At 36.3% G+C, this 11,647-nt stretch overlaps 2 protein-coding genes across 2 annotated transcripts in view; both read right to left on the reverse strand.

Moving 5' to 3' along the window:
• The window catches only part of ppp2r5eb (protein phosphatase 2, regulatory subunit B', epsilon isoform b), a 36,693-nt gene extending 35,470 nt beyond the window's left edge, over positions 1-1,223 (reverse strand). Inside the window, exon 1 of the mRNA XM_051917143.1 lies at positions 850-1,223. The gene's annotated coding sequence lies outside the window, so the exon portion shown is untranslated. The remainder of the gene's footprint in view (positions 1-849) is intronic.
• A 1,377-nt stretch (positions 1,224-2,600) lies between these two features.
• On the reverse strand, positions 2,601-11,426 carry wdr89 (WD repeat domain 89). Its single transcript, XM_051917841.1, has 3 exons — positions 11,235-11,426; positions 9,546-10,243; positions 2,601-6,776 (listed from the first exon to the last, which is right to left on the reverse strand). The coding sequence occupies exons 2-3, from the start codon at positions 10,225-10,227 to the stop codon at positions 6,280-6,282; spliced, it is 1,179 nt and encodes a 392-aa protein (XP_051773801.1). The 5' UTR covers positions 10,228-10,243; positions 11,235-11,426; the 3' UTR covers positions 2,601-6,279.
• Between the last annotated feature and the right edge of the window lie 221 nt (positions 11,427-11,647).

Raw genomic sequence — 11,647 nt, forward strand, 5'->3', positions numbered from 1 at the left:
AACTGACAAATAAGTGAACATGGCAACCACAATCTAGGAAACACACATGCCCGGCCATTAATCCAAAACACTCTGCCACTGATGCCCTGGCCCTAATCTCTATAACCAGCTATTTAGAGATAACCTTTCCCACTAGTTTTGACTGAAGGTCACCAAAAATCTACTCATAGGATGCTTGTGTTATTGCCGGTGATGAGATATTGCAACTGCCAAACTGCCGGGCAGCTGAAGTAAACCAGACCATGGAAACAGGGCACAGAGGCACGGTGCCACTGAGCCAAAGCAAGAAGTTGGCACAGACAAGCGGAGCGATGATCAGAACTTCTTGTATTTGGTGGGTTAGTCCATAATGAACAGACACATAGTTCTGAGATGCACAAGAGCAGTTTGGCACACTGGTTCCTTCTAAAAGGACAGAACAAGTGGAAACCTCCAAAATTCTACAGTCCACTCCACATGAGTGCAGATGATGCAGGTTCATGATCTCCTGATGGCCCTAAACACACTTACACATACACAAGCAGCTGACATAGACCCACTGCATTCCAGAGCACCAATAAAACAAAAACAGATGAAGAACAAGCTTTCTTCATGGATTTTCACTCATCCACCCATTCAAATGTTTCTTTACAGTCAGACATGTGTGGGAAATATTAAGAGTATGGTTACAATTTTTCCTTTTAGGTACACAAATACTACACAACCCCTAACAAACTCTGTATAAAAAGTGTTTTTGGACCTTAACCTCATTTATTTGACATATTTACTTTTGTATATGAAACATCAAAACGAACCGGATCTAAACTTGAGCAGGATAGGCAAAAAAAAACCTTCAAATATTCAGTTTACCTTGATGTTTTCGATGTGAGGAGCTGATATGGGTGTTTTAACCGTCTTTCCTCCTTCAAGGCCTCTTGAAGCAGCAGAAAAATAAAAATAAAGACACAAAATCTGTTTTTGGCCTTAAAAACTGCCAAACCCACAGCAATAATCCCATCAAACACTCAAATTTCCGACGATAGAAAAAGATCCAGCTGAAATATGAACATCCCCGGGTATCTCTTTATATCCACACGCCGCACCTATAGGTTATTTTTATCCAGAAAATATGTTTTTGGGGGGAATATCGGTCCCTTTTTCGCCCTATTGTCAATATTACTGGGCTGAGTCCATGGCACACATAACACGGACGCGCTCTAGCCTGCTGGACCGGGTTCGGGCCTACATCGCCACGCTATTGGTCGGTTTGAAGTTTCCTCGGAACGTGATTGGGCGATGTAGGTGGCAATCACCACGCATGGGAGGGGAAAAACTCCAAGGCTTCTCTAACGATGAATAGAGAAGTTGGGTTGAATTGTGTGCGAACAGGAAAGAGAGTCACCTTACTATTATGCCTTATTGATCTACTATTTTAATTACAACATATTTTACTACAATATTAAAAAAAAAAAAAAACTCTATAATTAACGTAATTATTCGTATTTGTGACTTGAATACTTTAGCAATACTAAGTTTATTAAGGCGCTATATCATCTGTACAGCTGAACCTATGTTTTGTGAAAAGCGCTAAAAAATTTATACATAAGAACAACAAACTTTTATTCAGAATTTTACAGGGGAAAAGAACGATGAATAGAGAAGTTGGGTTGAATTGCGTGCACAGAAATGAGTCACCTTACTATTATGTCTTATTGATCTACTATTTTAATTACAACATGTGTTTTATTACTACATAAAAAATAACTATATAATTAACGAAACTATTCGTATTCGTGATTGAATACTTTGGCAATACTAAGTTAAGTCACTATCCTTTTCACAGCTGAACCTATATAGATTGTGAAAAGCGCTGTACAAATAAAAAGCAATTGAAAAAAAAAATTATGTATACATTAGAACAATAAATCTTTATTCAGAATGGGGGGAAATTTTACAGGGAAAAAGAAACGGAAATAATCTATCTCTTCAGGAATGAAGTTAAACCTGTATAAGAGCCCAACCCTTATGAGGAGCGTCTCATACCAAAGAAAAGCATTAGGAGGACCATATGGTATCTTTACGCTCAGCTGCGGTTTCATGTGTTTCAGGAAATGAGTGACGAGAACGCGCGCGTATGCACACACGTCAACGCGTAAACGGAGAATGGCTGGTTGCGCAACATAAAACAGTTCAGGGCAGTTTCAATGAATTTCAAATATTGATTCAGTGCCTTCTGGGCTTTGGAGCTAAACTTTTGTCAAATGAAACCTAGTTTTTTTAGTGTCTTTATGTTTCATCACAAACGGACATGTTAAAGACTCTAAATTACCAGTTCAGTGAATACAAAAATATTTAAATAGGTGACATTTGATATTTAGTCCTAAAGCAGCGTGTAATATTATACATTTATTGTTTTTAACCAGTCCATTAGAAGTTTAATATAAATTTAACGTTAATTAGTTTTCATGTTAATTTAAAACAAAACAACATTTGCTTGCAGGGAGAGTTTGAATTCTTTTTTTAATGGAATATTGCAGTTTTTATTATAAATCTTTTATTATTATTCTGTATTTATTATAAACACATTTGTTTACTTTAAAAGAGAGACAGTAAATACAGGGTGTTTTGAAAATCTTCAGTTTATTTAAAGGCGTTTACAACACACATAATATCCACAAACCCCACACAAATGACAGTTTCTCAATTTCGCTCAGCTGTCATTTCCTGTGCTGGGTGCCAAATACCAAATTCACATCATGTTCTGTAACACTGTTAAATGTTATTGAGGGCGAGGCAGTTTCCGAAAGATAGGATGGAACTGTTGTGGCATGTCTTGTGTTCAGCATATTAAACCTCACCAGGCTTGAATTACCTCGGAAATCTTAGCTGGACTCTTACAATCTGTGTTTACACTGTGACAATCAAACACTGAAGATTGTAGAATGTACTCTGAAGGTGCATGACACTGGGGAGCTTATAAATCTCAGACAAACGCCGCCTGTTTAAACCTCACATTTGCATTTCAAAGCACTCGGTAGTTATCCAAGAATTATTAATGAGATTCAACTGTAAAAAAAAAAAAAAAAAAAAAAAAAAGACAAGTGAGTCAGAAAAAATGTGAGCATATGAGCATAAGAAACTTGAGATCAAAAACAACCAATTTCTTGTTTTTACCATTTACAATTTTAAAGGTTCTTATGTGTTGGCCCATAGTTAACTGATAAAATAACAACAAATACAAAACATGCAGTTTTTGATAGATACAGGTGCTGGTCATATAATTAGAATATCGTGAAAAAGTTCATTTTTTTATTGTAAATTATTTTAAAAAATGAAACTTTCATATATTCTAGATTCCCTACATGTAAAGTAAAACATTTCAAAAGTTTTTTTTTTTTTTTTTTTTTTTTTAAATTTGTTGATTAGAGCGTACAGCTAATGAAAGTCCAAAATCCAGTATCTCAAAATATTAGAATATTTACATTTGAGTTTCATTAAATGACCATCCCTACAGTATAAATTCCGGGTATCTTTTGTTCTTTGAAACCACACTAATGGGGAAGACTGCTGACTTGGCAATGGTCCAGGAGACAATCATTGACACCCTCCACAAAGAGAGTAAGTCACAGAAGGTCATTACTGAATGGGGTGGCTGTTTACAGAGTGATGTATCAAAGCATATTAAATGCAAAGTTGACTCGAAGGAAGAAATTGGGTAGGCAAAGGTGCACAAGCAACAGGGATGACCGCAAGCTTGAGAATACTGTCAAGTAAAGCCGATTCAAACACTTGGGAGAGCTTCACAATGAGTAGAATGAAGCCGGAGTCAGCGCATCAAGAGTCACCACACTCAGACATCTTCAGGAAAAGGACTACCAAGCCACTTCTGAACCAGAGACAACGTCAGAAGCATCTTACCTGGGCTAAGGAGAAAAAGAACTGGACAGTGAACAGTGGTCGAAAGTCCTCTTTTCAGATAAAAGTAAATTTTGCATTTCATGTTGAAATCATGGTCCCAGAGTCTGAAGGAAGACTGGAGAGGCACAGAATCCAAGCTGCTTGAAGTCTAGTGTGAAGTTTCTGAAGTCAGTAATGATTTGGGGGGGCCGTGACGTCTGCTGGTGTTGGTCCATTGTGTTTTATCAAGTGCAAAGTCAATGCAGCCATCTTCCAGGAGATTTTGGAGCACTTTATGCTTCCATCTGCTGACAAGCTTTATGGAGATGCTGATTTCCTTTTCCAGCAGGACTTTAGCACCTGCCCACAGTGCAAAAACCACTTCCAAGTGGTTTGCTGACCATGATATTACTGTGCTTTATTGGCCAGCCAATATGCCTGACCTGAATCTATGGGATATTTTCAAGAGAAAGATGAGAAACAGTCGATCCAACAATATACAGATGATCTGAAGGCTCAATAGTGCCTCAGCAGTGCCACAGGCTGATCACTTCCATGCCACACTTCACTGATGCAGTAATTTGTGCTAGGAGCAAGTCATTTGCTGTAATATGTCCTGCCGATCAAGTATTGAGTGCCCAAAAGAACATACTTTAAAGAACTTGAACTTTTCTGTTTTGCAAATCCATTTTTTGATTGATCTTAGGAAATATTCTAATATTTTGAAATACTGGATTTTGGACTTTCATGAGCTGTACGCTCTAATCATCAAAATTTAAAAAAAAAACTTTTGAAATGTTTTACTTTACATGTAGGGAATCTAGAATATATGAAAGTTTCATTTTTAAAAAATAATTTATAATAAAAAAATGAACTTTTTGATGATATTCTAATTATATGACCAGCACCTGTACTTTTGTAAAAAATGAAAAAATAAAAAAAAACCTTTTGCTAAGAACATAACCCCAATTTATGACCATAATGAATGTAAACCCTTTGCATTGGGAGAATGCTGACATAGTATTATTATGGTTGCACTTTGCATCGATTAGAAAGTACTCCTGAAATTGTATCCCAGTGATGCTGATGCAGCCCTCCAAGGTACAAACAAAAAAACATTTCAGTCAAGATATTAAAGAAAAACTCATATAAATATATGTCTATATAATATGAATACCCATTCACTAATTTAAATTGTACTTAAATTTTGATTCAAAATTTGTGTAATGAGTATGATGCAGAGTTGGATCTGACATGAACAAATTTTGAACAGAAAAACAAGATGGTATAAACACTTAATACATTACAGCCGTTTAATTTATAGTCCGGAAACCCGGGAGACAGTTTTAGCTTTTTCACATCATGTGTTTTACCTCAAAAGTGAAAAAATGTTCTTCATAAGGACTACAGCTACACAAGACAACCGTTGTAATTTTTACGTAGCGATTTGTTAACTTGCATTTTAAAACCACAAAACACTGTTAAAACTGTATATTAACTATAAAAAGTTCTTAAAGGGTTAGTTCACCTAAAAATTCTGTCATTAATTACTTACTCATGTCGTTACTTACTCAAGACCTTCGTTCATCTTCAGAACACAAATCAAGATATTTTTGATGAAATCTGAGAGCTATCTGGCGTCCGATACACTGCAACACAATTACTACTTTCAAGGCCCAGAAAAGTAGAAATAACATCGTTAAAATAGTCCAAGTGACCACAGTGGTTCAACCTTTATGTTATGAAGCGACGAGAATACTTTTTGTGTGCAAAAAACAAACAAAAATAATGACTTTATTCAACAATTTCTTCTCTTTTTTTCCTGTCAGTCTCCTATGCTGTTCACATTGTAGACACAGTGCAGAGCTTCCGGGTTCTACGTCAGAACACCGACTCAGTATTGGCCGACGCTGTTCACATGAGCAGCACAATGCATGCGTGTGATGCTGAAACAGGTGCCAGCCATAAAATGAAGGCTGAACCACTGCAGTCACGTCGACTTTTTTAACGATGTCTTTAGTACCTTTCTGGACCTTGAAAGTGGTAATTGTGTTGCAGTCTATCGGTGGCCAGATAGCTCATGGATTTCATTAAAAATATCTTAATTTGTGTTCCAAAGATGAACGAAGGTCTTACGGGTGTGGAACGACATGAGGGTGAGTCATTAATGACAGAATTTTAATTTTTGGGTGAACTAATCCTTTAAGGTGGAAGATTTAAACTTAGTCTCCATATAACATTTTTTTATGGATCTGTTACCTTACATTTGTGAAAGAAAAGACATCGGAGGAAGGTAGCTTAGTGCACTTTACAATTGCTCTGATTTTTGTCAAATAATCAGTTTGTTTCAAGTGTCAACTGTCTCTTTGTGAAATTTTAGTTTCTCCTGTGCAGTATATGTGATCATGCTAGTTTTGACCGGTCTTTCTTTGTAGCTTGTTTTCTGTGAGCTTTAGTTTTGAGCTGCATGGATGAGATGCTTTTCAGAGAATCTTTCTTTCCCACACTGATTTCCTCTGCTGCCGCCTTCCACTGCAACAACTGGCCATCCTCCCCACCCGTCAACAGACATTGAGCGACCGCATCCCACTGGAAGCATCTCACTGTAGCTGAATGACCCCCATTCAGGGATTTAATGAACTTCAGGCCACTCCCACTGCAGTCCAGGAGGTGGAGCTTTCCATTATTACTCCCTCCCACTAAAAGAATACGCTCCTCATCTGACATCCATGAACCGCCCACGAAGTACTCAAGTGAGGCTCCATCGGGGAGCTGGACAAGTGTTCGAGCATCAGCCGAACTCAGAAGGGTCAAAGTGTCGTCGCTGTCTGGGCGAGCCACATCCCACAGGTGTAGCCCCTCATCATGAGTCAGACAAAGCAGCTGGTCAAGATATTTGCCTGTTAATATAAAAAATAAAATTACAGTTTAGGGTTCTAGGGAGTAGAAATATGGTGATGTTTAACATGATTTCAAATAGACTTTAAAACTTAAAGCATAAAGCATTTTCAGCAGTTTTTTGGTACTCGCAGTTCTTAGTTATGCGATCTTAAAATAGCTAATATGAAAATACAAAGGTCTACAGGGTTTCCACACATTTTAACCAATAAATTTAAAGTGACTATACTTAGGCCAATTTCTAGTTAAATTTTACAGCAAAACATATTACTATTATCACTATCATTATACAGTATACTAGTGCTGTCAAATCGATTAATTGCATCTAACACACACACACATTATTATATAGCATATACTGTATATACTAATGTGAAAAAGAAAGGACACCCTTTTGAATTCTATGATTTTGTGTATCAGGACATAAAAAAACCATCTAGTCTTTAGCAAGTCTTAAAATTAGGCAAATACAACCTCAGATGAACAACAACATATGACATAACACACCATGTCATGGTTTATTTAAAAAAAACTAGGCCAAAATGGAGAAGTCATGTGTGAACTAAGTACGCCCTATGATTTAGTTGCTTATAGAACAAACTTTAGCGGCAAGAACTTGAAGTAATCGTTTTCTGTATGACTTTATCAGTCTCTCACATCGTTCTGGAGGAATTCTGGCACAATATTCTTTACATTGCTTTATATCACTGAGGTTTGTGGGAATTTGTCTATGCACAGCTCTCTTAAGGTCCTGCCACAGAATTTCAGTTGGGTTGAGGTCTGGACGTGACTGGGCCATTATAACACCTTGATGCCTTTCTTTTCCAGGCATTCTGTTGTAGATTTGCCGGTGTTTGTGGAATCGTTGTCTTGTTGCATGACCCAAAATCAGCCAAGCTTTAGCTGTCACACAGATGTCACATTTGACTCTAGAATACTTTGGTATGCAGAGCAGTTTATAGTCGACTCAGTGACTGCAAGGTGCCCAGGTCCTAAAGCTGCAAATCAAGCCAAAAATGATCACCCCTCCACCAGCGTGAAGGACAGTTGGTATGAGGTGTTTGTGCTGATATGCTGTGTTTAGTTTTCTTAGTAACTTGGTGCTGTGCACTATGGCCAAACATCTCCACTTTAGTTTCGTCTGTCCAAAGGACTTTGTTCCAGAAGTCTTATGGTTTGTTCAGATGCAACTTTGCAAACATAAGCTATCCTGTCATGTTCTTTTTAGAGACAAGAGGCTTTCTCCTGGCAACCCTTCCAAACATACCAAACTTGTCCTGTCTTTTTCTAATTTTACTGTCATGAACTTTAACATTTAACATGTTAAATGAGGCTTATAGAGTCTGAGGTATAGCTCTTGGGTTTTTTGCAGTTTCTCTGAGCAGTGCACGGTCTGACCTTGGGGTGAATATGCTGGGATGTCAACTCCTGGGCAGCTGTCTCAAATGTTTTCCACTTGTGAATAATCTTCCTCACTGTAGAATAATGGCCTTGTAATCCTTCCTAGATTGATGGCAGCAACAATTGCTTCTCTAAGATCATTGCTGATGTCTTTCCTCCTTGTCATTGTGTTAAAATATGGATATTTTTTTACACAAACACATCACTTCATTAATACTCCGGAGCCGTGTGGAGCACACGTTTATGATGGATGGATGTAGATGGAAGCACCTTTTTCAGCTCATACTCATTGAACCCTATCACTGCCATTATAAAGCTCGGATGCGTCAGGATATTTATTAATATTTCTCAGACTGTCTTCGTCAGAAACAAGAAAGTCATATACACCTAGGATGGCTTGAGGGTGAGTAAAGGTTGGGCTAATTTTCATTTCAAAGAGAATTAATCCTTTAACACACACCTGAAGGCTTCAGACCAGCAAACTGCCAAAACTTCTACTTTTATAGAGTTGGTCACACTTGCTGATGATCAATTAATCAAAGACATTTGATCAGCAGCGCCTGACTGATACTTACCCTCTTAAATCCTATGGAAGCAGTAAGGGTGTACGTAGTTTGTCACACATGGCTTCTCCATTCTGGCCTAGTTTTTAATATAAATAATGACAGTGTAATATGCCATGTGTTGTTGTTCATCTGAGGTTGTATTTACCTAATTTTAATATATATAAAATTGATTGCACTCAAAAACAGCAATTCCTAGCCAATTAAATATTTCACATAATAATTAGAAAAAAACATTCTATATTAGTTTAATTATTATTATAAATTTCCAATAATTATACATTTTTTGATTATAATATAATATAATATATACATTTCCAATCAATTATTATAAATTCTAATTAAAAAATGTGTTTTATAGGCCTGGTCATCACAATTTAACAGCTAAGAATACAAAGAAAAATATATTCTAGATGAATAATAATAATAATAATAATAATAATAATAATAATAACAACAATAATATTACTATTATTATTATTATTATTATTATTAATATACAAAAATGTCCATGTAGAAATAAAAAAACTATCTTAAAAAGTGTTTTACAGGCCTGGTTATCACAAATTAACAGCTAAGCATACACAGAAAAAATAAATTCTATATGAATTATTATGTAATTTTATAATATTAAAAAAATATATTATTATTATTAATAACAATAATAATAATTATTATTATTATTATATAAATAATACAGGCCTTGTCATCACAATTTAAAAATTCTAATATTTTCCATGATTGAGGGAATTCTGTCTACATGAAATACAAAAATATTGCTCAGTCAGGTGTGTTGTTACTACCTACCTGTCCAGCAGAGGGAGCTTGTAGTGGAATCACAATTACAGGTGGTGACAAGAGCATCGTCCTCTCCACCCAGACTCAGATCAAACACGTTCACAAGTCCATCTGTGGCCCCAGAGGCCAAGCGGTCCGCCTGCTGTGGGTGGAACTTCACCGCAGTGATGTCATCACAGTGCGATTCTGAGTAAACTCCCAGCAGGCCGCCCATCTTAGAGCCAGACTCACCTCCATCCTGAACCATACGGGCATCCCAGAATACTAAAAAACTCTCCTCCCCTACCTGCTCCGTGCCTGCACACAGCACACGATCATTACAGCTCACGTCAAACGAGCAGTACAAATGTGTCGAATCACTGCGAAACACCTGGGTGGCATTAGATCCGGGCTGTCGGATGTCCCAGGAACGCAGAGTCCCATCGGCGGAGCCGGTGAACAGCAGGTGAGGGGACAGATGAGAGAAACGGACTCCACACAGAGGAGCTGTGTGACCCTGGAACTCTCCCACCTGGCGGAGCGTTTCTCTGCTGTGCAGGTGCACAGAGTAATTGGAGCAGCACACAGCCAGCAAATCTGACTCACTGCTGGCACAGGACGGAAGAGAGAGGTCCAGAATGTACGTGGCCTCACTGGGCTGCAGTCTCCTGGCAATGGAGAGAGTCCTGAAGGTGTCCTCGAGAGCGTCCATGATCGTCACCCTGGCACTTTACAAGAAAAGAGTCCTTAGTCATTTCATAGATGCTTTTATCCAAAGTGACATAAAATAAAGGTTCTCTACTGGTCAGCGAATTATTGGCTGCTGAGAGCATGAAACCAAGGAAATTGAAGAGACAATTAAAAACAATAAATCTAAGTTTTCTTATTTGTTTTATGAATGAGAAATAATTTTAAATAATAATACAGATCATGCTAATATTAAGATATTTAAATGTTTACTTATATTTAAATTAAGCTTTGTTGCTAATTGATGTAAAATCTGTGTCCTGAAGGGAAACCAATTGAGAACAACTGATTTACTGTACCATTTATTACAAGGACAATCGCCTGAAGTAAGTCAGGGGTTTTCAAACTTTCAAACTTTTCCCTAAAATGTTATCATCCTTGTGCAAGGAACCCCCATTCTAAAATTTAAAAGGCAACTATATATTTTCATGTATAAAGACGGAATTTACATTTTGAAAAACTAATATTATAAATAGGTGTAAAAATTATTTGGAAAATATTTATTCTGTAATATGTTTAATTAAATTTAATATAATAATTAAATAAAACTTACCTTATTTTTATTTTAATCAAATGAATTTATTTTAATTTCATTTTTATATAGTTTATTATTTATTTATTTTTAACTTTTTTGAAAATCCTAGATCAAGGACAAAATGTTTTAACCCATAATCTACATTAAATTATACAAATAAACCATTAGAAATCACTAAAACTAATCTGACTCAAGCCATTTATTTCTTAAATATTCGGAAAGTGATGCAGAATTATTGACAAAATCATAGCTATAGTTCCTATTCTAACATGACAGCCAAAGAGATGAATGTGACGGTTTAATTACATATTAAGTGTAAATAAGTTAAACTGAAAACACAAATAGGTAACACACAAAGTATATATCTCACAACCAAAAGTACTCAGAATATTCTGATAATAAGGTAGTAAAATAAACTGTCAGTACAAAACACTTACATGTGTTCGTTATTTGACAAACATCAGTGTGTCACCTCCTCAGCTGCTCCCGGAAGCAAAGTGGCGCTGAACATAAGTTCCGCGGACACAATTTACGATAAACAGGCTTAATTTGTTCTAAAACTAAAAGAACTGTAATTCACTATTAAATTATAAATCTGAGACGTGATGGCACTATTATTTGTATTTGTGAAAAGAGGTAAAAAATAAAATAAAAAAAGACTATAATGCGCTTGTGTCGCCACTAGATGCCAGTGTTTCTCTGTATTAATGTTAGCCACTAATATACACTGCACGCATAGCATATTTATTATTTACGTTTGTATTTTCAGTTACATATATTCATGAAAATGTTCTATTTTTTTCAAAACAAATAGTATATATGTCAGAATCTCTTACTATTACAAGTTTCA

The sequence above is a fragment of the Ctenopharyngodon idella genome, chromosome 13 (genome assembly GCF_019924925.1).
Source record: "Ctenopharyngodon idella isolate HZGC_01 chromosome 13, HZGC01, whole genome shotgun sequence".
Taxonomy (NCBI): Eukaryota; Metazoa; Chordata; class Actinopteri; order Cypriniformes; family Xenocyprididae; genus Ctenopharyngodon; species Ctenopharyngodon idella.